The following is a 27,129-nucleotide window of genomic DNA, read 5'->3' on the forward strand; positions in this document are numbered from 1 at the left end:
AGAGGTGTTTTTAAGATGTGGTAATGCTTCTCACTGTCCTACTCTGTTAAGTGTTGCTGTTAGTGTTTGAATTAAATTGATGTTCTTTGTGTCTTTTGCCTGTGACCATAATGGGTGAATCTGTCCTTATCTCCATTCCAGAGTCTTTTGCTTTATTTTCTCCTTCCCATTCCAGAGGGGGAAGTGGTGAGTGAGCAGCTGCAGTACTCAGTTGCCCTCTGGGCTCAAACCATGACAGTAACATAAACAATCATCCTGGTATGGATAACTTGCAGCCCTGGAAACTCACTCAGCACATGTTCAGTTCCATGCACTACCAGTACCGGTGCAGAAGCACCAAGTCCTCATCACTGGTCCCTGTTTGCCTCATGATAAAATATGCCTAGCTGTGCTTTTGCGACTTTTGGAAAGAGACAGGATTCCTTTTGACTCCCCAGGATATTAACTTGAATTTTTATTTGTGTTAATTTCATACTTTCCATGGACGTATTCAACTTCCTCCCACTGAAATACACCTATTTAATCTGATTCAGCTGGTGTATGAAACATGCCAGTTGTGTGCATGGTGCTGCGTGGGTTCATCAAGGTACATTCTGCGTGCCAGTAATCCCCAGGGGAGCCACAGCTCGATGAGATCCTACCTGCCTGCTCACTGCGCACGTAGGGACAGGCACTTGGTTGCTCCCAGCTCCCTGGTGAGACAGATTTCCCTCCTGTTCATCAGCTGGTGATGCAAACTTTCTGTATGCTATTTACCTGTCCAGCTCCTCCACAAACATGCACACACGTGTGTGCTCACACCTATGTAGCCCTAGTAGCACGCATGCTCAGCTGTGTGTGCGCAGCCAGTCCCCATGCAGAGCTGGCGCCTGCATGTTGGCAGTTCACTACCCCCCTTGAATCCCCCTCTTCTCTGAGCTATATGTGGCATTTCGAAGCTCTGACAATCTGCTCCAAATGTTTTCCATATTTGTTCAGCCTCCTTGATTCAAATACCAGGAACAACTCAGCCAGCACAAAGCGAAGCTTTGGGGGCAAAAAAACCCACACCCCCACCAGCTTGCACACACATACACGCACGTGAAAACCTAAAGTTCATCAGGATGGGAAAGGAGAAGGAGAAGAAGAAACGCCAGCACAGCACGTCCCTGAATAACCAGACCCAGACAGGGAAGGCACCCAAAGAGAAGAAAAGCACTGATTCGAGCAAGACGCAGGAGTCTGCGATGAAGAAGAAGCAGAAGAAAACCAAGGGGGATCCCAAAACTGGCCTGGAGGAGGAATCCCACACTTGTTGTGGCTGCCGTTTCCCACTGCTGTTTGCTTTGTTGCAGCTGGCATTAGGCATCTCTGTAACAGTGCTGGGCTTCCTTATGGCAGGCATCAGTTCTTCTCTGCTAGTCAGAGACACTCCATATTGGTCTGGGATAATTGTAAGCATAAAGTCTGTTTCTCCATAAAGTGCCTTTGCCAACATTAATGCAAGCTGCATGACGCTCCACTTTAGACTAACCAACTGCATGCACAACACCATTTGAGTTATGCTAACTATAAATATTCCTGGTATTAAATGTCTGGGTATACTTTCCCAAGGAAAATGCTCCTGCAGAATTACACAATCTTTCGTATTCTTCCCTGAAATACCAAACAGACCTTAAATAAAATACAGGGTTGCTGTTCGCTAGATGTATGTATTAGCTTGTGCTTTGCAGTGAACTCCTGCCTGGTGATGCTGAAAAAAAATATTGATTACTTATGCTGCCTTCCTTCTTTCCCCACCAAACCATAACAATCAGGTTTTAGAAGTGAGAGCATAACTCTATAACTCGCAACTTTTAGCCGGGTGCATTGATGATATGGAGAGGAGAGAAATTGCTGTCTTTTGAGCTTCCTTGCTGTGCTGAGGAACAGCCACGATTTAACCCCTTTCCTGCCCACCGCTCCCTGACTTCTCCCCCACTGGAGGGAGAACCTGCATGTGGCCGTTGGGAGGGGGACAGTTCTGGTGGATGGGTAATGTGGCAGGGAAAGGGAGCCCATCCCAGGGCCCACTGGCAGCTCCTGCCAAGTCACGCGTAGTTTTGAGTGACATGCCAGCCTCACCGTACAGGATGGCGGTGATGGGGTAAAGGGCATGGTCCTCCCAGATGTAAATAGGAGGCATCGATGGTGGGGAAGGTCGCCTCTGCAGAGATGGGGGGAGGAGGTGTGAGGGTCTTGGTGCTGTGCGCAGTGTGGGCCTGCTTGGGGACGTGTGGTTTGCCTGTGGAGAGACAGGGTCAGTGATTATGAGCCTGGGACGTGCCATGGATGTAATTGAGTATGCAGGTTTTTTTCCCTAGGCAGCAGGCTTCAGGAAAATATATACTGACGTGTTAGCACTGTTTTGGAAGGTGTTAGACTAAGAACTCTCAGCAAATAAATTTGTGTTTAGGTATTTAAAGAAAAGATTTCTCGATGCTCTAAACAGCTATGGGAGCATCTCCCGTACATGTAATTCCTTGCCAGTCAGAGGATTGTCTGAACACCTGAACTGTTTGGGGTTTGCTATATTAACCATGCTGGGTGACCCTCCAAAGAGTGGAAAGAGCAGGACCTCAGCTCCCAGATGAAGAGCTCCTTTTACTCACGTCACCCTTTTTGTTTCTTTTCTGACTGAAGAGGTATCTAAGAGTTTAGCAGTGTTTCACAGGGTGAGAGCCTGCCCTTGCTCAGGAGGAGAACTTCCTCCTGAGATTTTTGCTGTTACAAGCCAGGAGAGAGTACGGATGATAAATAGCAGCATGTGACATTTTCAGTCCTCCTGTTTATTTGGGGATTCTGGAGGTCAGATTATTTCTTCTCCAGACAGCACTTGTAGCATCCCAGGTTTGAAATAACTTTTTCACTAGAAAAAGTTGACACAGAAAGACTGGAGAAAGAGTGAGCTGGACTGAACTAGTGTATGGCCAGGGATGTGAGAAAAGCCATGGAAGCATCCCCTGGCCCAAGTGAATGTCATCAGCATCCAAACAGCATCCAAGACATCTGCATATGCCTGATCTCCTTTGGGGAGGCCTGGAACCCCACCAAAGTCACTACTTTCTGAAGACCAAGGTCTAACCCCTCTCATTTTTAGCAACAGCCACCAGCAGTAGTGACATTTAGATGCCCACATGAGGCAAAGCTCAGTCACTTTGAGAGTTCCCCCCTGGAAAACAGGCAAAACTCATCGTGTACTTTCCTGAGCTAATCCCCAACTCAAAGCAAAACAACTCTCAGTGTGGTGGTCACATTTTGCACTCACCAGCAAATCAGGATAACCCTTGAGTGATCACATCACCTGGGGCTGTGCTGGCTGTGGGGGTCAGGGCTTTATTTTGCTTCATGTTACAGGGTGGACCAGCTGTTGGGAAGACCAATGCACCCTGTGGGCTGCAAGTAGAGACCTGTGGGGAGGTGTTATTGTGCCTACGGTTTGAGTCAGATGGTGACTCTTACCTTGGGGATTGTGGTGCGATGTTGAGCCACTGGCACAGTCAAGTGCGGCTTGATTCCTCCCTGGCTCAAAATGGCTTTTGGTGCCCCCCTGCTTGCTCTTAGGGTGATGGCAAGGACTGTGTGCTTGGGGCTCGTGGCCAGGTAGGCTCCCGGGGAACCATACTCCTTTCCTGCACCCTCAGCTAAAAGCAGAAGGGAAAGAGGAGTCTGACGCCAACAGAGAGGGTGGTAAAAGGGAAGCCAGTGCTAGAAAGGAGACATTGAAGTGGTGGTGCAGCCCCAGAGCCTCCCAGCAAGAGAACACCTGTGGAACACTGGCCATGACTGATGCACCACAGGAGTAATGCAAAGCATATGTCTGAGAGGCAAAATGCAGGAGGTACAATAAGATGCTGCATTTACTTAGTTCATATACTGTGATGTCTCCATGGAGGTACTTGGTGCCCACTAGGACATCACACAGAGATGGCCAGGAGCTGCTGAGCTGGAGTTTCTGGGTGTGCAGGTCACAGGGTGCTGCTGGTGAGCTGTGGCGGGGAGTGTGCTGAGGACTGGCCTCCAGAGAGCTGTGGGAAACTGGTCCGTGAAGGAGGACCCTTGGCTAGGGCAACGTATGTGTGGCTGGACTTCCTATGGGCTGGCTCTTGGGTTACTGTGGGAGGCTGCATGAGGGCATATAGGTAGGGGATGGATGACCCACATGCTGCTCGAGAACAAACCTCATGACAGAAAGTGACTTCCTAAAAGTCATTTATTCATACAGAAATGAGCAACAGAACAGAAAGACGTGGTGTAAAATACCAGAGCATATTTGTTTTAGTAGCATCCCACTCAAGTGCTCTTTTTAAAGTACTTGATTAGTATTCAGAATCAAGAACTTAAAAAATCTATTATCGAGACCTTTTTAGCAACATTAGAGATAATGGGCAAAGCTCATTCCTAGTGTTACTCCTTTGGAATTACACCAGGGCTGGATTTGACCCCACAGTTGTTAATGCAGGATGACAGAAAAATGAAGGAAAATTGCTAATGTGTTAAATAGACCTTGACTGATTGAAAGATTTTTTTTTTCTTCTTTATTAGTGGTTTCTTGCTGAAAATCAAGTGCTTTAGTGCATTACCATGAATGAAAAGGAACTTATTTAGAGAAGCAGCTAGAGTAAAATGCTACCAAGAAAAACCATACAAGGCAGTCTGAATTAAACCAGTTCAAAACCTGACCACCTAGGTTTGTGAGGATAGCACAGGCCAGGCATTGAGTTCACCATCCTGTGGAATAAATGTGGCCAGCGATCCACTGACAGGGAGCAGAGGAGCCCCCTGATACTGAAGGGGTCCCCCCGGAGGGTTGCTGGCACTGGCCCTTCCCTCCTGCAGCTCCTGCAGAAGGAAACAATACAGCTTGCATTGCATCAGAAGCATTTCACCGTGAAACCCAGCTAAAACCTACTAGTTTGAAGTGCATTTCAGATGAAATCCGTGGGGCATTAGTCAGAAACCAAAGGAAAGGTTTATGGACAGAAACCATGGAGCCTACATGATTTACCACTTCTGCTTCAGCTTCAGCAACCTATTCCCTGTAAAATACCCCTGCCGCATTGCTCACAACAGGCAAATAAATGCAATTAAAACCAGTGAGGGTGGCATTTGTTTCACCTACCTATAGCCATTGACAGTCCAGGTCAGAAGCAGTTGCTCAGCTCCTCTGTGAGACCTGTCCTGAGCAGCTGAAACTGTGGGCTGGACCACCCTGACAGTCTCTTCCTTTTTGCTGTTTTGACAGAGCTTGAACAAACTCTTCACAAATCCAACTAGGAGTGCAGGGCTTTTTTTTTTTTTTTTCCCTGTGTCTTGCCATCAACTGGCTGCTTAGCTTTGGGCAAGTTACTTAACCTTGCTAAGATTTTGTTATTTCCCCTGTAAAGTGGGGTTAATAATGGCTATCCATCACCCCTTGCTTTCAGATCCTTGGATGAAAAGTCTTGCAGAAGCAGTAGATATTAATGGTATCCTTTTCATTCTTTTTCGTTAGCTTGTGGCCTTTTGACACCCAGAAGAAGAAAAGATGTCTTTCTCCTTGAAAAATCTGCTCTTAGATTATTTCCACTGTGATCAAAAGGAGAGAGTGTCAGAGTTTTTGCAGGCAAGCTCTCTTTCAGCCCCATTTTGCAGACTCAGGCAGTTAAGAAAGTTACAGAAATGCTCATCAGAAATGATTATGCAGGGTGTTTATTATTTCTGTCAGAAAGTTATTTTAAATCCATATATATGTATGGATGCACATAAAATTGCAATTTTTAAAACCATTTTTTAAAAAATTTGTTTCTCAAGCAGCTTAAGGCAGCAACCATAGCTCCAGCTGTCATTTATTTTATTTCAAAAATGTCTCAAAGGATCTGCCACGGGCTGAGCCCCCAGCTCTGATGCTTCTCCCTGCTCAGGCCCTTCAGGGGCACATTTCCCCAGGTGTTTCCCCAGGCCAGAGGGTCCCTGAACTTGACCCAAGGGATAACCCTGACTTGTTGCTTTTTGGCATTAGCATTCAAGCATTGGCATCTCTGCCCTGGTGGAGTGAGGCTGATGCAGCGCTTTGTGGTACAAAAGGCAGGCAGACTTCTAACTGAAAAAGCAATTTAATTATTCTTCCTGGAGTCAGAAATGTTTATGTCTCTAAGTTTTTATACTTTTTTTAAAAGAACCTTTAAAAAAAATTAAGCCAAAACCTTCATCAAAAGAAACAAATTCTTTGCTTTGAACATCTCACAGACAAGGATAGGTGAGACAAATGAAGATTCCACAATGGCTGGAAAACCCAGCTGTGAAGGACAGTTTGCAGGAGACAAGGGGTGAGAGAGAGTGCTTTGCATGGCAGCAATAGGGAATGGTGCCTATGCTTAGTACAACATGGGTAGCAAACAGCCAGGACTATCTCTCAACGCTGTGTATTCCTATTAGATGTTGGTAATTGAGACGTTTCTTTAATTGATGTACTTCTGCATGAAAGCCTGACTCAGATGGTGGGTCCTGCTGCTGACTCAACACGTGATTGTGGGCTGGTAAATCTGAGTGCCAAAATCAATAGCTCTGCCTGTTAACAGGCAGTGCTGACCCAGCCTCTGCCTCTTTAGCTTGTCAAGGTTTGTGTCATTTTGGGGATAGAAGGACAGGAAGGCAGTGTGGCAAGCTTCCTCCACCCAGTACCCTCTGGCTTGTACAGCTCTTGGCAAAGTTGCTTTGACATCCCTAGCTCCCAGGGAAGCAGCAAAGGCCCCTAAAATTAAGCTGAACTTTTGAAATGGAAGAAGATGGCAACAGGAAGAGGCCAGGGGTTGGGATTTTAATTCAAAAAATGGGTACAATGATGGTGATGTGTATAACCGATAAGGAGAACCTTTGAGAATGCTGTTGTGAGACGGATGCTGAAAAGATGAAGAACTGCATGCAAGCATCTGGGGAAAAAAGGATGGTATCATACTATAAAGCTATATAAATTAGAAATTGGGGTTAAATGTGTCCTGATGATTAGTTGGGGTTGGTTAGACCTGTGCCCCTTTGGAACAGAAGGGATTTGCTGTACCTGTAGCTATTCCTATAAAGAAGATGGTTTCCCTGTCTCAGTGTAACAAAACAATTCAAGGGCCGCATTGCCTCTGGCAATTTCCGCCCAGATGAGGCTCTGTAGATGTTTCCACCTAAGAGACTTTCTGCAGATGGTCTCTCACATGATCAAATGAGGCAAACCTGTATAGGTAAACCCTTGTCAGCCTCCTTGCCTTTCTCTTTCAGGATTCTCCCACCTGATGGATGTAACATTTTTCCACGAAGCTCTGGGTGCACAGTGGTGGCCCTGCCAAGCATCAGACAACCACTTTATGCATGAGGGAACCTTTTAATCTCCCTAGAGAGGGTCAATACTTGGAAAGCATCCCCAGCTAGAGCAAGAGGCAACCGATCCCCTTCCATATTGATATGGGGAATGATTGACTATTTAAAAAAAAGAACCTTGAGATGTGTTCTCTTTTAAAGCCTGAAGGGAGAGAGACACTTTCTTGTTAGCATTGGCCCCTTGTTGTTTTTTTCTGTTGTTGCTTTTGACACCTTTTCCTGCAGCAATTTTGGAGGTGGCTTTTAGTCAGGCTTTACCTCCTATACAGCCTTGCCAGGTTTTTTACTTGTTATTAGGGAAACCAATATCGATTTTTAATAAAAGGTGACATTTAAAACCTGGTGCCATCAAAGCAGCTAATGGAAATTATAGTCATACAGGCATCTGGTTTTTATACAAGCTAGGTTTAATTAGCCATGGGCAAACATCAGAAGGTTTGAGGGAGGACTGCTTCAAGAAGAGCCTCCAAGTTTAGGTATTTAATGGAACCTTCTCCAAAGTATGTGAAACTCTGGATGGTAGGCAACAAGGTACACTGCATGAAATATGCTGTGGTGAGATTTCCAGTGCTTATTTATAGCCATATATGTATGTAGCACCAGAGCTGTATTCTCCAGAGCCCACTGCCATTACATCTCATCATTTCCTAAGAGTAACTACTCATTGATGCCTGATTAACCAAAAACCATACTTTTATTTTGATCAGGTGGAAAACTTTGATGGGAAAAAGTGTTGAAATGTTCTGAAAGAATGGTTGAGAGAATAGCTGCACACCAGAAGTCTCTGTGATACCTGGTCAAGTGCTGATCTAATCCTGGAGACCTCTGTGGTTTAGCCCCCTGGTCAAACTACAGCCTCAAGGGGAAGGAGGGAGGAAATCAGAGTTCCTGGCTGGCTTATGTTTGTGCAAAAAGCCTAGGTAAGATTTGGAGAGAGAGATTGTTCAAACAGGTTTCCTCAGCCTAAGTAACTTTATGACAGTAGAGATGATTGCTTTCCATAGTCATGGACACTTCTCAAACCGTGAGTCATGTTCACGTAGCACTCTTAGACATGCTACACTTCTCATGTTGCAAATCACTGCTGGCTCTGGGACCTTTTAATGCTTTTTGTTGTTGTTTCCTCATGTGTTTGATTGCCCAGCACTATATTTCTGACTTAACAGCAGCAATGGACTGCTACTGCAGCTGCCGGCTTTGTAAGTGATGGTACCCTTGGCAGTACTTTGCCAAGGGAATTAAATTTAACCATAGCACAAGTGACCATTTTCACTGCTGATCAACTGACCTAGACAAAGATTGTTACAGAAAAATATGGTTTCATTTGATTATGAATGTTCTTGCAGGGTTTTGATTACTTTGCAGAATTTAAAAGAAGGTTGTGTATCTGTCAGAGTGTGTTAGTGCATGGTTTGAGGGGACCTGTAGTAAAGACATCATTATTTTATTCTGTAGGTGGGGCAGGGATGGTCAGTTATCATGGGATCTTATGGCTGTTAAGAGAATGATTTCCTAGATGATGATGGGCTTTGCCTGCAACCACAATGTACATACTTACTATTATTATTATTACAGCTATTATTTCTGGAAGTAATTTATATGCAACTAGACTGTCCTTAAATCTAACAAAAAATCTGTGAGAGGAAAAACCATTAAGGTGCAATATCTCTGTGTGGCAGACTGGCTTCTTTTACATGTGGTTGTGAGACCTAGGCTGACCAAGGGCTGATGAAAGCTAGCAGTGAAAGCTGCCTGTAGCACTTGCTTTCATTGCCATTTCCTCAAACCTCATAAAGTAAATGAACATCAGTGTTGCTGTCTGCAACAGCCTGTACAGATGTCTGGCATCAGACATGATCCTGGTTCATAATGGCAAAGCCAACGGGAACATTTTATTTCTTGCATCAAAGTCTCTGTCCAGTGGGATTGTTAAATTGTGGATAACATGGCTTCTCCAAACATGCGGAGGGGAGCTAAGCCTTGCCATATCTGATAAGGAGGGTGAGCCATCAAGCCAAGTATCACCTCTAAGGGCAAGTCAGAAACTTCAGAGATAGTTACAAGACAAAATTTCTTTACCCTTGTCCCTACAAACAGAAAGATCCATAGTGTCTTGAAGTGAGAAACTATGAAATAACTTGTCCTAATTCTGTTAATAGCAGTTTTTTCCCTGAAGTTTGAGCATTTACATTCTTATTAAAAAGAAAGAGTCCACCTGTGGGTCTCAGCAATGCTGTGTGGCATTGCACTGCCTATATTTGAGAGTTACTGTCCTCCAACATGTTCGCTTTCTGTCCCTAAAGGTTGTTGCAGGAGGTTCTTGCTACAAGACCCCATATAAAGAACAGATGAGTTATTCTATGTCTTTGTGACTGTTTGCAGCATTTGTCTTGTGATGGAATGTAGACCCAAGATGCTTCTTTGAACCAGGTTTTTGTCTCCTTCCTTCATTTCTTGGTGGATGTTTCTAACTCTCCCGCTTTACCAATCTCATGTGCCAGGGTTTCCAAGACACTCTGGGTAGTAAGTGCTTTGCTGGAGAAATATAGCAACACTGGGGCTAAAATTGTAGCAGTAACAAAGGAAAAACCAGTTTCACAAATAAACAAGGGAGAGATGCAGACAGACTAGAACAATCTGTGGTTTCGAAATCTGTCAGGATGAAGCAGACCACATTAATGTGTCAGTGTGCAAAGATAATGAACACAAATCACAACAAAAATTTGTGCCCTACATGTTCATATTTCCCCCAATTACATACATTGCATAACCATCTTCATCACTACCATGTGGTGTGCTTGTGCCTCTCATACACCTTGTGCTTAGTCCTTGCAGGACCAGGCGTGAGTGAACTGCAGGGAGGTGGGGATGGGAGAGTGGCTCCCTTGCCCCGAGCCTCGTGGTCCTCACTGGGTCCTCACTGGGCCTGTGGTCTTTGTTGAAACACCCTTCTGCATCGCCACCTATGTTTGTTCCTGGTGGAGATGATGAGTGTGTTTTTCTCACCTGTGACACTTTGAAGAGCGTAATAAGTTTAGCCAGAGGGACAGGGTTGGCTGGTGCAGGAGGATGCCAGCACTGTGTTGTGCAGTGTGTCAGCCTACCATGCTTTGGTAGCAGCTGGAGCCCTTTGGCATAGTAAGATCGGCTAAAACAAAGCTGGTGGTGAGGTATTTTGGGTATGCAAAGCTTGAGATCAATTTTCTTCTTTACTGCTTAAGTTCTGGTTTTAAGATGATTGAGCTATGTAAAGGCATGCTCCTTGCAAGTGCTGAATGTGTGCTGCAGTACGATTGCAGTCTCACTCTTGAACCATCTATTTTGCAGCAGCATCTGAGACTCCAGGCTGTGAGAAACAGTTGTGCTAGCTAGTGTGCACGTACAGGGAGAGTTGGTTTGCCAAAGTCCTGAAGAGCCAAGGACTGCATGCTAGATCTCTGTGGGTGCAGGGATCCTAACAGGCAAATCAACTGAGACCCACTTCCAAATGTAGTTGGGATCAGGTCCCGTTCCTGTTGAAATCTATAGGATCTTAATTCAGTTCTCATGACAACAGGCTCTAGCCCTTTTTTGGGGTGGGGGCAACCCAGAAAGTGTCTACTCCTATTTTGATTGAGGTTTAAAAACCCTAATTCATAAGTCACTTTTCAGCCCTGAGATGTTCCCACCCAATGGGAACACCTACTGCTTCTCGCTAAAAGGAAACAGTACTGAAACTTTTCTACAGCATAAACTTTTCACGTTTTTCAGCCAGCTCTAGTAAACAGCTGTTTTCCCTGTATTGTGAACTGGGGGATTTCTCAGGGTATGCCTTAACCAAAATTAAATCTGTACCCTTCCTAAATATATCTGTATCACATTTGGGTCTTTTTCTAGACAGTACTTTTCTAAATTTAAATTCTTTCCTTGGATAACCTTTCACGTCATTATCTATTCAGCAAAGGGTGTGTTAGTCCGTCTGGAAAATTTTGAAATAGGATCTTGAAATAAACTTGAGTTGAAATTTACTCAGCATAGAAATGCATAGTTCTAGATTGCCGGATAACACTTACAAGAGCTGATCTAATTAACTGCTGTTCTGCAGCTCTTATAGAATCTATTTTATTTGTATAACAAATGCATATCAATTGACAGCAAGCAAGTGGTAAACCAAGTTGAATTGCGTTTTACGTTGTGTGCTTAGTCAATAAGGCATAGGAAATGTATGCTTCACACTGGGATATTGCAGTGGCTATTGAAGCACCAGGCTGCAGGATTAGCTAATGCTACTTAGCAATCAGCATCAACTGCATCCATAATGTGCCTGCTGTAATGCAGCTGTCTTAGTCACTTAGTGGGTCCTTAACAAATATTTACCAGAAGATTTTTATAGTTATTCTATTACACTTCATAGGTATAATTCAAAACTGATCTATTAATAATGTATAAAATAGAAGCATAAAGCTGTTTTCTCTATAAATCTGCACTTCGGTTTGCTCCAATGAGTGAATTTATCTTTAAAGAACAGAAATGTAAAACATGTATGGGTCATAATTCTCACCAACATTATTTTTTACTGTCACTTACAAAAATACACATCTCTGGTTAAAAAAAAAAAAAAAAAAAAAGTTGGTATATTGTTAAAAAGAAATACTTAAGTGTTCTGAAATATCCTGGCCAAGACTTGCCGGAATCTAGACCCAGTGTAATCTTTTATAAATACCTGTCTACAAATGTGCCTCTTCAAGGATCCCTGAGTATATTATTTAAATCCCAAAGGAACTTTAGAAAATGTGTGCAGGAATGGAAATACTTTTAAATGATAGTCTTTTGTATGGGAAGCTTTCTGAAGAGGAAGGCCTGATCCTGCCACACTGAAAGTTAGCAGGGTTTTTGCTGTATGAGGCACTTGATGGTAGAGAGAAAATTCCATCATTGATATCTGACTCTGCCCTCAGAAATGAATGCAGCTGTGTTGGCTTTCCGTGGGAAAACAGGAATGGAAGTGGGAGAGTGGGCACAGTCCCATGATGTCTCATGGAAGTAACCTGGAGGCAAATCTGGCCCTTGGTTTACTCAAGTGTAAATGTCCACTACTGTAGCTCAAGCAAAGCAAATTTGATTTATTGTTCAGAACAAAACCCTTCAGCACCAGATCCTGAAAGTACTCAGGTCTAGCTTTGATGTGAGTAGCCCTGTTGATTTCACATGAATTTGGTGATGTAACATTAAGCAAGTGTATTTAAGCATTTTTTTTTTAGTTCTCGCTGCAGGTTTTTTCCTTCAGCCACTGCTGCCGCTGGGGGAGTTTATAATTTGGATACTACTAAAGATATGATCTCCTTAAGATTTAAGTTTTATGGGCATGTTAATTGAATTAAAAGATTAATATACAGTGTAAGGGACCAAAGACAGGTGACTAATCCCGAGAAATAAAACATGGTTGAGTCACATAGAAGCACTATTGGGCAAAAAAACCCCAGCACTGAAGGACCTTTGACAAGAAAGCTTGTTTTTCCCCCAATAATCCTGTCAGCTATGGCTGTCAACAGTAAAAAGAAGAAAACAAATAAATTGGAGGCCGTAAGTCATAGGACCAGAATATAAATACATATGACATGGAAAGGAGTAAATAATACTGACACTTTCTTTAGAAATGTTCTCAGGCAATACTTCCTGTTCATGTCCTACTGAAATGACATGAAATAAAACTTTATGGGAAGAAGTGTTGTTAATCATACAGGTTCTTGAGGGACATGACTATCTGTGTGTTGAGAGGCCCTTCCTTTACTGGGCCGCTGTCTAGTGCCTTACACCAGCAATGCAAATATAAAGAAAAGTTTGGTATTTTAGGCATCAGATCATAAAAGAAATGTGTTTAACCTTTGCTGTCTAAAAGGAGAGTTATGCATTTTTCACTGCAGGTCAAGCAGTACCCTATGGAGCTGGAAATCTGGATGTGAACAGCACTGCCAGAACACGCAGGGAGCAGGCAAGAACAGGGCTGTGAAGGAGCCCCACACTCCTGCAGGCATCTCCATGGGACTACAAGTCCCACCCCTGAGCAAAGGCAACTCACACCTGGGTCTGGCCTGAATGGGCCAATCCCACTGCTCTGGGAAAGCAGAAAGCCTCAAATTAATGACAAGTCTTCAAGACCCCCAAAGTAAAATGAAGGGGGAAAAAAATATAGATTCTTGCTGTAGTCAGTGAGAATTTAATAGCTGTCATTTATAATCAGGATGCTCCTAGCAGGGGACCAAGGCTTGCTCCCAGCCCCATGTGAAGACAAGCCTTAGCACCTTTGAAAGTACATTGGCTGATCTCAGCTAAGGTCCCCACTAAGGCTCATCACACCTGGACCTTTTTAAAAAGATGTATATAACGTGGCATTTAGAAATGCATGCATGCCATCGACTCACCTGTTTTTCCAAAGCAACCCAAACACGCATGGATTCCTCCAAGCATAGCTCCAGCTGCCAACAATGCCCTGTCCCTCTGTGGGCACAGTGAGGACTCCTGTCATTCCCTGATCCAGCCCTGGCAGCCCCACGGAAAGGTGTCCACTCTAGGAAAGGTTGAAAGCCTCTGCTATAAACTGTGCTGCTTCTTATACAGCGACAGCTATGGTTACTGATTTACAACCTGCACTGGTGACATAAAAGCCCTGTCAGCACCCAGTGGTACATAGGATGGTGCTCTTTGGTCTTGCAAGCCCAACTTCATAAGCCTTCTGCTCCTTTTTGATAGTTAGTTACATGGACAAAAACTAGAAACACATCCTAGAGGCTATTGTTGGGATGTGTCTTTGTAGGTGTGCTTCAAAAAGTCCTGCTGAGTAAGTTTTTTTTGCCTTGGTTTCTGTAAAGTGAAGGTTAAAGTTCTTTCCTCCTCACAAGTGCATCCACACATGCGAGGCTCTTACATGCATGGCTGCAGCCCCTGCTTAGATGACTTCACTTACACACCGCTCCTTGAGTTACAAGCCTGCTAACATAGAAAGGTGTTTTCGCTTGAAAAAAAATTATTTTTGTCCTTTTTTTTTTTTTAGCTTTGACACATTTTATGACTCTTTCCTTGCAGGTCTGTGTGGTGTCCTTAGTGGGATTTGTTATGCTTTGTATTTCTTACCAACCTGATGAGAAGACGTGTGTGCAGTTCACAGTAAAGGTACCTTGAACTTTTTAAAATTTCTTTTTCTTCTCATGTTGTTAAATATAATCGGAAAAGTTGATACTGGGGATATTTTTAAGACCACATGAAAAGAAGTGAAAATGCACCTGAAATGCAAGAATGGTTTTCTGGTATTTTCTAGGCAGCTAAGGAAGAAACGGTAGCCTATAAAGGAGAAACTCTAATGACAAATATTTCAAATCAGAACAAGATACTGTTTTATTAGCCATGTTTTAAGAATATCAAAGAGATTCAGATCAACAAAGCTGGAATAATTTGGGAAGTGTTTAGTGAAAGATTGAGGGTTACTGATTAAGTAGAGATATTCATAGAGAACTGCATAAGAAGTAGGGTGGCATAAAATGGGTCCACTTAAATCAAGTTTTAATTTTTAATGTGATCTAAGAAGCATCTCAGCATTTTCCCAGCAGTTTTGCTCCTTACCATGAAATAAGAAACTGCATGGGCACAGACAAATTAAAAAGAGTGGCTGGAAATATCTACCTGCCTGCCTTCATGGTTGGGGAGAGAGAGGCGGTACCTGAGCACCAGCAGCCGTGTCTCAGCACACGGTGCCTTCTGTCAGGGTCAGGCATTAGCAAACATGGGAAAGTGTTAGCAAACTGTGGGGGCAAACATTGTTCCACAAAGCAAATTCCCATCTGAGCATTGCAAGAGAGGCACAGAAACTGTGCATCATGCTCTGCCTCAGTCCCCAAAACTGTGCTTTGTTGACACTGGTAAGCGACTAAAAAATAAAAGCTGAGAATGCTTCTTCCAGATGCGGCATTTTAAAAACCATTTTTCTGGGCTGTTTTTCCTTATTATTGTAATTTTCAGGGCTCTTAATATTTTGCAGACATATAATAACCAAGAAAAATACCAATGCAAGCAACACAGTGATTATTAACTGAGAAAGGTAGAAGGAAATCTAATGCAAGAAACGGCTTTTCAAAACCTGGCATTCTTCCTTCCTTAGAAATTAGACCCTGGTGTGTCTTTTGTGTCTCTCTCAAGCTACTCCCATACTTAGATAAAGAAAGGGAGAAGAAGAACAATCATTTCTGCTCTCTGATTGCCTTCACATTCTCACCCCATCACCTTTAGGCTGGCAAGTAAGCACCTTACAGCTGCCCAGGGACCTGCTGGGCTGAGCAAGAGCTGCCACGCCAGGCTTTTTATTGCTTGCCCCACAGAATTAAATTCAACTTGGCATCCAAGCAGGGAGTCATCCCTCATGGTGGGAGCAGCATGTTGGGCTGGGCAGCTCAGATGTCTTTGCCACCCACTCTGGCAGTGAGGAACGTGAGCCATCGCTCCCACAAGAAAACAAATGTTTTTAAAGTGCTCCCCAGGCAATGTAAAATGGGTTATTCCTCATTACCTGGCAGAATTAGAACTAAAGTCTCCATTGAAAGACTTCTGGTTCAGTTAATAATCCATGGACTGCTGCCTACCCAAAATTCACCCTCCTCCCCAAGATCCACCTTCCCAGTGTTTCCTATTGCGGCATGCCATAAAACTTGATCATTCCCACGCTGTTCACCTCTCCTGTCCCACATCCTGCCTGGGAGCAATTATCCCACAGTGCCTCCCCTTGTCATTGCCTCTCCGGATGAATGGCTTCTGGTTACAGGGCATGTACCTATTTTAAACAAGTAGGAGCTAGGAGTCTCCTCCAGGGCTTTGATCACACAGGACTCATCTAAATTTCCAGTATCACTTCTCAGATATTCAAATATCAGTTAAAGGCTGTCTCTGAACAAAAAAACTAACATTAGCTATTTGGTGACAAGGCTGAGGATGCAAAATTACAATCATGAGACAAAGCCAAGAAATCTGGGTTGTTCTCTCCTCCTCTGGGGCCTGATGCTTGGTTCAGTGCCTGGGTTGGGTTCAGCCCTATGTGCCCCAACTGTTCCCCCAGGGACTTACCCACAGCCCAGGCCCTGCCCTCATGTTGGTGGCTGGTGCCTTCTGAGGCTCCCAAGCATCATCCTACAAGAAAATCTTGGCCAGGCTTCCCTGGAGAGTAGTAAGCACTCTGGGATCCTTTGCTTAGCCCAAGGGTCACTTTGGGAGGAGAACCGCACACACACAGGCCTGGGGGATTTTAGTTAATCCCCAAGGTGACGCTATGACCACTGTGAGTAACTTCCTCAGGGTGGGAAACGGGAGGAGACCTGTGCAGTCCTCTGCCTTCCTCCCTCTCGACATCAGCTTCTTTCATTTCACATTTTCAAGAGCCCTGGATCCTGCTGAAAAAGGAGGTGTTAGAACTGCTTTCAGCAGAAATTCCTTCCTGAGACTACCACAGGTATTCGCAGCACCCCGTGTGTCTGTGAGAAAGGGAAACCACCACCCAAAGGGAGGGTGGCTTTGACCTTCAGGGGGACAATGGCAAATCCCAGGTGGAATTTCTGCTCTTGCCCCATCTCTGCATCTGCAGAAAGCACACTCTGCAGTATGTCAAAGCAGTGTGCCCAGCTGTTACGTGTGTATTTAAAAGTGGAGATCCTCTTGCCTTGTCAAAAAAAAACCCCAACACATAGGAAAATCTTGAGATCTCATGTGGACTTTCTGGGCTATCTGCTAATATTTGACATATCACTCACTGTCATCCTCATAATGGCATGTCCTACGGTAGTGTGACACCCTCTACTCCTACCCACCCAGCCCCAGCAGCCCACACTGCGACACACCGCGGTTCCTGTTCCCTACACGGGCTTACGCCTGAGTCATCACCACCTTCAAAAGGGGTCCCCTGGAGCCATGTCTGCAAACCCTTCTACTCATTTCATCTCTGATAACTATAAGGAGACTTTTCCATGAGGAACTTGATCCATCTCAGGTTATTTATTTTCTCTTTGGCATGGAGCAAAACTATTGCCAGTAAACATTGCTAAAATGTTTCTTCCTCATATGAGGAACTCAAAGGAGGATGAGCTGCCGTGTTCTGACCTCGTCATATGCTGTCTCTCCCCACTTCCCTTTTCTCCTTCTATTTAAACAGCAATTGCAGTGCCTATCTCTCTGAGGCTATTAAAAAACAGTTTTCCAGAGGCAAGTTCTGGTTCCTGGGCAGAACTCACTACACAGTCGTATTTGTGATGTTGAAGTTGCCTCCACGTCTGGCATGTGATTAATCTGCTGATGGGATTTCAGCACTCACTGTCTTGTGCTCCCTCACAGGCAGTATTTGCATTTGCCTCACCTTTGATATTTGGAAATGTGTTCATTGCAGATTCCTCTGCAAACATCTTGTGAGAATAATAAGCTATTTGGAAATTGCCCTATGTCCCCACACATCTCTGTTCACCTCTGAGGAGCTGTAAGAGCTGCCTGTGTATTCGGATTCTGAGACTTCCTTCCCTGTAGGTATACAACAGGCAAACTCTTGCTTGCTGTATTTGGAGTGTAGCTTCGGCTGTGGATTTCATGCTATTTTGTCCTGACTTTGTATAGAAGTTGGCAGCTAAATAAAATACCTGCCAAGGGAGAATCGGGCACATCGTGTAGTCTTGGCTTAATAGCTCATTTATTAGGGAGGCCTGATTCTCTCTTCTCCTGGTCTGAATTCTGGGACTGTCAGCCAGTCCACTAGGACTTCTACATCACAGAAAAATTTTCGTCCCTCAGAGAAGAGGAACAGTCACCAATGTTTGTCCATTTGTCACTTTCCCCATCAAACACATTTGCACCATCTTTTAAAGTAATGCCATCAGCTTATGAATTACCACATCTTCGGAGAGGGTCCATTGGTCAGTAGCGCTCTGGTTTCTGTGCGCTTTGTATAAGGAGGTGTTCCCATTTTCCAACTTCACCTTTCCTGTGGACCTTTACCTTGAAAGCTGCAGGGGTAAAGTAATTGCACTTAATAAGATACACCCTCATTTTGAAGCTGCCCTTGGTTTAAGGCTGCAGGGGAAGTCATTAAATTTAATAGTAGCCAAGTCTTGGAAACAAAGATCTTGCTGTAAGAATTCGGTGATATGGGGAAGAAAAAGTATATAGTGCTTTAAGATCTTCAATAAGCCCAAATATTTATTTTTTTCAAGCTGGCAACTGAATGGGAAGATTGATCCGCACTGTAGATATAAGACAAATACACCAGGAGTGTGAATTTTATCAAGACATACATACTTGGAGTTTCAAGGTCATAAATAATGCTTTCATATTGATACTTTGCTTGCAGTACTGAGGTTAAGAGAGAGAGAGAGAAGCTGCTGTTTAAAATAACAGATTCCCATCCATGCCATGTGTCTGACAGATAAGATGCCAAGAAAAATAAATGTTTTTACAGTGCTGAACAGAAGCAAAAATGCTATTTTGGCTAAACACAGAATATGATTTTAATATAAATTCACACATATTTTGTATGCAGCACAGCAACTGCCAGTTCCAGCTATCAAAATCAAGGGAGGTCCTTATGCTTTGGTATCCAAAGGTCTCAGGTGCAACCTGGAGTGACAAAGGCTCTGAGTTGCTGCCAGTTTCCATGCGTTTGTGGGGGTGGACTCTGCATAGCTACCCTTGATAAAAACCACCCTATTTTAAAGCTGCCACTGGTGTAAGGAGTAGTGGGGTGACAAGCAGATCCTTGTCCTTCTCATGCCATAGCACTGGGAAATGAAAGGCACTTGTTGCTTTTTCACACCTTTGAAAGACTTCTCCTGCATGTTTATGGGACAAATTTTGGAAGGAGATTGAGCATAACACGTACTTTCTCGTGGAGATTTGCATTCCTGCTCCACAGTAGGACCTGGGAAGCAAGCAGGCTGGCTGCATTCAAAGGGCCGCAAGCGGGAGATCAGCCACCTCACTGCCTGATTTGCAAGTATAAATCAGATTTGTTTGGGCATGCAAACTAAGAATCAGGAATAACACATGAGCGAAGTTTCAAAAACACCTACTTCTCAGCACAGCCTGGGATAAGATGTCAGCCGAAGCCTCAGTCTGCTCATCTTTGCTTCAAGACAACCACACTAATTTATCTCAGCTGATGACTATAAGTTTAACCAATGCAGGTACAACAGTAGAGGAAGATGCTTCCTCCCTCTCTATAAAGCTTCTGACTGTAGAGAGACACAGATTTCTTGGTGCTCTCATCAGGTCTCAAAATTGCAAGGCAATGCTCACATAAAATATGCAAGGCAAAATTGCTAGTTCTTGAGATGACCTGCTGAACTTTGCATCACCAGGGAGTTATAGCTCTCTTGCAATCTTTAAAGCACACAATGTCCAGATAGTACATTGAATGCGTGTGAAGTACATGTGCATGCATTTGTTCTGTGTTCCTCACTCTCTGTGTAGCTGGAAAAAGAGTGTTTTTTCTTTTTTTTTTTTTTCCTGCCTTTCAGCTGATGTATTTTCTCCTGAGCGCCCTGGGTCTGGTTGCCTGTGTTTTGGCAGTGGCTTTTTCTGCACACCATTATTTACAGATGACAAAATTTACCTGCGATACCATCCTTGAGTCCTGCCAGTGCAAACTGGACACTGCAGATCCCCTCAGTAGGACCTTCGTCTACCAGGATGCAGCTGACTGTGACAGCCTCACCAGCATGCTCAACCTGTACTTACTCCTGCAGATGGTTCTCAATCTGATCACAGCCCTGGTGTGTCTATCAGCATGCTTTGTGATGTGGAAACACAGATACCAGGTCTTCTATGTGGGTGTTTGGTTCTACCCTTTAACTGCTACTGAAGGCCAGCGACAGAAAGTATAGGGTCTGGGCTGGCAGAGGGTTGTTGTCAGGGAATGGAAAAAATCAGTGCTGCCACCATAGACACCATGGATGAATGAGTGTTTATAAGGTTTTTGACAAGGAAAAACATTCACACAGTTTTAATGAATATATTTTTCAACCATTTTAAAAGCATTTCATGTGGCTGCTCTTGCAAAAGGTCTCTTGTGAGATTATGTAGAGGTCACAAAGTCCTAAAGATGCAGCTGTACAAATACGCACCAAAGAAGATCTTTAATAGCCATAGACAAAAGGAGAGCTTAAAAAAATAATTGGGAACTCATCTGCAGGGCTACAGCCATTAAGAAATAGGGTCTGTTTCCATTGCTGGTAGATATCTGTTCTTGCCTTCAGAGAAGCTATATCAGTTTCTACCAGATAAGGATCTGGTCCAAACTGCTTAATTATAATTATGCTGATCATGCTTAGGGAATATATTGTCTCTTGGATGCTCTGGGTATAATCCCTGCTAACCCGATGGGGATTTACCATACGGAAAAATAATAAGCAAGGTCAAGACCTCTTCAAATGCAGGTTGAGACCAACAGCAAAGTGAACATATTGATGACTGCCATATAAAATATACATAAGACTTTTCAGAGTGACTAATGATATAGGTTACCTAATCCAATTGCTCATAAACAACAGTATGAGTGGGTTGACTAATGGTGATTTGGTGGGCCCTGCTTGAGACCCCAGACAGATTTCTGAAGTATGAGTGCTTGGCACTTTGTGAGAAGAGATCAATTTAAGAAACCTTGAGTTGCACTTCTAAAGCGGAAGATCCTAAATCACTAGTCATGTTGAAAATTATGTTGATATTGCTGTAATTGCAGACTCCCAAACCTGGCGGCTAGCCAGTTCCACCAATTATACTCTAAGCACAAAAGGCCAAATGCATTTTTGGTGTAACTCCTCTGAAGACAATCAGTCTTATACACCAGCAGTGGAGTTGGGCCAACAGCCCTGAAAGATATATCCCTGCAACAATGAATGTTTTTAAAATGGGGTGGAGGGAGGGAAGCAAGAAGAGACTGCCAGTCTCCCAAAGACATCGTTTATAATGATGAGGGCAAAAGAATAATGATTTCTTAACAAGCAGCATAGAATAACAAACTGCTTTCAAACAGTGCTTTTTCACCCTGAAAGTGTAGCCCTAGAAGTGCTTTACATCATATTAACATTATACCAAGAGAAGTATGTTGGTTTGCCCCTTGAACTGTCATTTCCACTTGCACAGCATGGACTTCTAAATGCAGGAGCAATTCTGAATTGGCAGCATTTTGCACTGCCTGCCAATACAGATGGGTGCAAGGGCAAGGCAGCTGGTGCTCACACCCTGCCATGCATAGGGATTTCCTGATCCCAGCCAGAGCGAGGGTGTCTCTGGGGTGGGGTGGAGCAATCACATGCCAGAAAAACTGTGCCATAATCATTAGCAAGGAGGAAGCAAATAAAATTTCTGTAAGGCTTCAAAGAAGCAAAACCTTTCTGTTTCTGCAGCAAAAATAGCCACCAGGAAGTCAAAAACCCGGTCTGGCAAAAAGCTAATTATCTAAGTAGGTCTACTCCTACCCAAAAACTGTCTTCCATATGGTGATCACACATCAACCCAGGGCTCACCCTGGCATACCTCTGGGGTCAGAAGATCACAGCATAGTTAAGTCTCCTGTGGTCCACCTAGAGCACTGCTTGGTATACGTGCTCGAGTTTTTGTCATGGAAAGTTCTTCTAGAGTAGACGTAGTATCACCAAGGTGCTCTCTGTCAAGCTGCAGAGTACTTCAGAAAATGAACGTTTTTGCGACCAGCTTCCAAATGGCCTTTTTTATGCACCTAAAAATAACAGTCACTAGTAATCATGGCTGCAGGGCTCATTTGCAAGGGTGTCCGTTTGCTTGTTTGCTTGGTTTGCTTGTCTACTTGTCACCACACATCCAAAGTCCTAAGTCTGGCTCCCAGGTGTGCTCAGAGCAAGCTGAGACAGCAGTGGAGTGTGTGGGCAGGTTGGCAAAGTAAGACCTGGCTGCCAGCATCGGCGGGGCCATCTGTGCAGTGATGGGAACCAGCCCGTGTCCCCTGAATCTGGCCGAGCATGCTGCAAGCAGCACCCGTGGACCTCTGCCAGGGCCAGCCTACTGTATGAGATGGATCCATAGGGGTGCCTTTCACCTGCTGCTTGTACTCAGATGTTGTTTGTCCCCCATCCCTCAAGTGACTCCAGCTGTGATCCCTGTGGAAACATAGGGCAGAGGATATACCTTCTTCCCACATACACAACACTTGCTCTGCCTGCTCCTCCCTCCAGCCAAAAATGTGGGCTCTCCTCTCCACAAAGAAGATAACAAGAAGCAGGAAAGGCATCAAAGGGAGATGAAGGGGTGACAGCTGAGCTTTGGGGCTCCTCCTGCTCTCGCCACCAGGCGCTGTGCCTCAATGGCTGATGAAGCAAGAGGAAGGCTCCGCTGGCAGAGCAGGGCATGCTTCCCACCCTGCCCTTTCCAAAGTGTCCTTGTTGTTCAGAAGATAACTTGATCTGTGCTGCGTGCAGGCTGGCAGCAGCAAGCTGTTGTGGGAGACGGCTGGCCGGCCCCGGCCAAGCGGCATTTTCACCAGAGCCAGGCTTTTGTCTCCTTAATCTTTTGACCTCAGTCTCACCCACATGTTTTCACTCCCTGTCTCCCATCACCTCCCAAGTGCTGGGCTCCTGGAGGCCAGCCCCTGTTAGATGTGGTTGAGCTTGTGTTGCCTGGCCTCTGCCTACTCACCCCCGAGCTTAAATTTGCTCTAGAGCACGGAAGACGCAATGGTGATGATCACAGAGTCACTGCAAATGCCTTCAGTGCGGTGATGGGGAAGAGAAGAGAGATCTGGATAAGAGATCCTGCTCCGCTTAGCAAGCTGTGCACCTCCATAACAGCGCACTCTACGCCTCGAGCCACCGTCACTCAAGTTCAAGTTCAGTTCAGTAATCAGCACATTGCGGCTTAACCCTTTGCTCTGGAAGAAAGCAATATTCATTATATATTCTGTTGGTGTTTTAAGGCTTAATGGATAACTATGGGGCATTTTGATCTAGTAAAGACTAACTTCTGTATTTTCTCTTCATGTATCTCAAGAACATGAAATCAAAACAGGAGAGATGGGGAAATGGACATGGTAGCGTTTGGAACCATTTTCCCCCTGGGTATGGTTTTACAACATATATTTTCCTTGGATCAAGAACTTTGGAAAGTACTAATTAATGGATTTTCACCTACCACAGCATATTCAGACAGCTCGCAGCTTTTTCCTGGTGTCAGAGTCCACACGGACTGCACCAGGAGAAAGACAGGGACTAAAAAAACCCAGAAAGGACAGAGGTGTTGAAGAAAAAAACATTTTTTGTTAAGTCCTGGAAATTTATTCTCTGGGTGAATTCTGCAGAAAGGGGTAGGATTAAACCACTATGGACACACAGAAATTGTGAAGGGCTTGATGTAATTTACTCTCACAAACCCAGGTGTGATTCTCATTTGCACTCTGGCAACTTTACACTGTTTTCCCAGTGTAAAGGGGTTGTAAAGACGGCATCAATCATTTTTGCACCTACTTTATGGCTATTTTACACTACTAAAAGGGCCCTTTGTGTAAATGAGAACTCAAGCTCTGGAGAATTTAATAGAGAGGAGATCCTTTCTATAGACTGTGCTAGACTCTCTAATAGGGTCTATTACTGGGATATAACTCTCCTCTGGATTTTATATCTTGGCTTAAAGATCATTAGTCTCGATTAAATTCAGTTCTGCAAAACTTTCCCAAAGGCCATAACACCCCCATTCCCCCCCCCAACCCCCAACCCCGTGACATGCCTCCTCCTCCACCCCAAGCACATGCAGGCAGTGATGGTGTTGCATGGAAAACTGCTTGTTTTTTAAAAGGAGAAGCTGCAGCTACCACTCTCCTCTGGCTCTGAGGCATTTTGATGTTGTGCTATGCAAATACCAGAGCGACAATAATGGCAACAAAAAGGGAACCGAGATCCGATGCCTTACACAGAGCCAAAATGTCACATTCACAACCCCACCAAGCACTGAGGTGACACCCACTCCTGACAGGGGGCTGCACTTTGCACCCCTCTCCCTCCCTGGCTGCTGCTGGAAGCACAGGGGCTGGTGGGCAAAGGGTAAGCACAGCCAGGTCCCAGCCCCACACCAGGGCTGCCACCAGCCTACTCCTCCTGCCACTGCCTTCACGTGACGGCCATCTGCGCCTTGCTGGCCCAGCCAGCTCTGTGTGGGCACCACTTGGAGACTTGCCTGAAAAACAGCTCTGCGCAAGAGCGCTGGAAACTGTAATCAACTCACAGGACTATTTTATTTTTTCTTCCTTTTTTTTCATGCTACCAGCCAGTGCAATATTTGGTTTGAGGGCCTTTCGAAACAGAAAGCATGTTGCTAGCGTGTGAGAGAAGCCACAGTTCAGGTCCTCTATATTTAGAAAGCCAGAATGTCATACCTCCCCTTGAAATTTTCATAGTCCACTGCACCCCACCCACCCACACACGTACACATGCTTTCGTCTGGAAAATGTTTGTCAGTCTTAGCAAAGGGTGTTGGCTTAGGGGGATTCAAGGGAGGTGTAGAGGAACAACAGCAGCGCAGTCCCGAGCGCGAAGCTCGAAGCCTCCTTAAGGCACAGGACGGCATGGCAGGCAGTGGGGACACACTGTTCTGGCTAGGCTCAGGTGACCGAAATCAAGGATCTCTCCCATTGTCGGCCTGTAACTTAAATCCCAAGGCAGGGCCAAGCTTTTCTGAGACTTATGGAAGCCCTCTGGTGTGTCATGTCAGGCAGCGCTGTACCCCCAGCCGACAACATCTTCCTAAGCTCAGTTTTAGGTGGCCACTCACAGACTGTAGCACCTGTAGCAAGCGCTCCAAGAAGATGCATTTTGGTGCTAGCTCATCTCAGGTCTCTGCTGTCAGGTCTCTCCTAGGGGGGAGGCTGCTGACTCCTGTAATCACTTATCAGTAGTATTTGTCCTCTGCTAAATTGGCTCTGTAGTCAAATATTATAAATGATGATTGCGTCTATGAGGACATTTTTCTTTTGGTTTCAGTACCTGATTTCGATGCCTTTGTCCAAGCAAACAGTTGAAAGACTCACCTGAACTTCAAACTTGCTGGAGAGGGGATGGAGATTTCTTTTTTCTTTTTTTTTTAAAAAAGATATATTTCATTTGTTACCATAATGCTTTCCCACTCCACAAAGCCATCTTCTCATTAGAGTGTAGCCATTAAGGCCCTCTTACAGTGACTGACTACAGAGAGAATGTGGAGCTGGGACCCACCAAAGCTCACAAATTATTCCCTGCTTCACCTGGGTGCACCCAGGTATTCCTGCTTGGCTCAGGTGTCTGAGAGCCAGCTGCCAAATGCAAGCAGGAGACCAGCATGAGCTGGGAGAATAATCTGCAGAGGGTGATTTGAATACCTGCCTCTCCTTCAGTTGGGTGTATTATGAATGACAAGTGCTGGGCGGACCTCAAATTATGGGAGATATAGACAGTGACACCGATTAAGGCAGCCCTTGGCATTAAGAACCCTGATTGTCCTGGAAACAAGATACTTGAGCAAGGCAGGTTTTTAATCCCATTTCACTCTCTGTGGTCATGTAAAGAGAACCCTGTTTTTAAATGGCCTAAAGCTGAGTGAAGAGGGGTTTCTTCTTACTTCAGTGTGGGTTTTCTCTTTCATCAAAACTAGGATGAGAGTCAGCCTTTGTCTGATCTGTCCTCCATTGGGCTGGATGGAAGCATCACTGCTGGAGCTGGAGCTGTGCACACGCAGGCGTGTGGAAGCCACCCTCATGTCTTTTTTGGGACATTTTCTTCCAGCCCCACAGCTGCTGGGACAGGGAGGTCAGGGGCAGCCAGTGGCCCAGATCTGTAATGTGCCCGAGTCAACCAAGCCCTGCAGCTATCCCCATTTATACTGACTACTGGTCAACTACAGGGATTTGGTGCGGTAGTTGGGGATCAGTTGCAATGAAATAATAGAAAACAGACATTTACACTTTCCCTTCCACCTTGCAAATCCAAGCAGGTGAGCAGCACGCACATGAAGGGAGCCAAGGGGACTTGATGGAAAGCAAAAGCCTCCCTTCCCATTTCACTGCCCAAGCCTGCCAACACGCTGAGAAACTGAAACAGTAAGGAAAATAAACCACTACAAATCAGGCACTCTAAATGTTTTAGGTTTTCATGATCCAAGGTGTTGTTAGGTCAGGAACATGAAAAAGAGTATATTTGTATGGGCTCCTCCCTGCTGGTCCGAATCTCCCTAACACCGGAGCGCTGCATCAGATAGGGACCCAGCCAGCCAGGCTTTTTGCTGATAGATTTTGCTGTCGCCACAGGAGTTAAATTTTGTAACCTAACTGGACTAGGGGGTGGGGAAGGGGGCAGTTCATGGGCTGTACTCATATATCCATAAATATTCTGTTAAGGCTACTGTTCCCAGATTCAACTTTTTTTTCTTGCATACAAAAGGAAATGCTAGGATCTTGGCTTGCAAAAGCCTGTGCTTCTGAATTAACAGGAGTTGCATCTCTACTTTATTTCTAATAGAACTTTTCTCACTCATTCCACCCAGGTTTCAGTGTTTCTCTTGCTTCTCCATTTTCCAAAGTGGTGGGACTTTTCCTTGCACATCCTCCACCAGCCCTGAAAAAGTCACCAGGTCTGCAGGCTGCATGCAAACCTACCCTGCTTAGCCAGGGCAGGGGAAGCACAATTTGCAAACTGGCTTGAGAGACTTCTCCTGAGTTCTCCTCCAAACATTTCAGTCACTGATTATGCTATTGTTTGTAGCAAATTGTCAAAAAAT

At 44.6% G+C, this 27,129-nt stretch overlaps 1 protein-coding gene across 1 annotated transcript; it reads left to right on the top strand.

Moving 5' to 3' along the window:
• Nucleotides 1-1,005: 1,005 nt before the first annotated feature.
• On the top strand, nucleotides 1,006-26,890 carry SSPN (sarcospan). Its single transcript, XM_074826449.1, has 3 exons — nucleotides 1,006-1,433; nucleotides 14,428-14,514; nucleotides 19,878-26,890. Exons 1-3 carry the CDS (start codon nucleotides 1,104-1,106, stop codon nucleotides 20,241-20,243), a joined length of 783 nt encoding a protein of 260 aa, XP_074682550.1. The 5' UTR covers nucleotides 1,006-1,103; the 3' UTR covers nucleotides 20,244-26,890.
• The last annotated feature ends 239 nt before the right edge of the window (nucleotides 26,891-27,129 follow it).

Source organism: Strix aluco, chromosome 5, assembly GCF_031877795.1.
Source record: "Strix aluco isolate bStrAlu1 chromosome 5, bStrAlu1.hap1, whole genome shotgun sequence".
Classification (NCBI taxonomy): domain Eukaryota; kingdom Metazoa; phylum Chordata; class Aves; order Strigiformes; family Strigidae; genus Strix; species Strix aluco.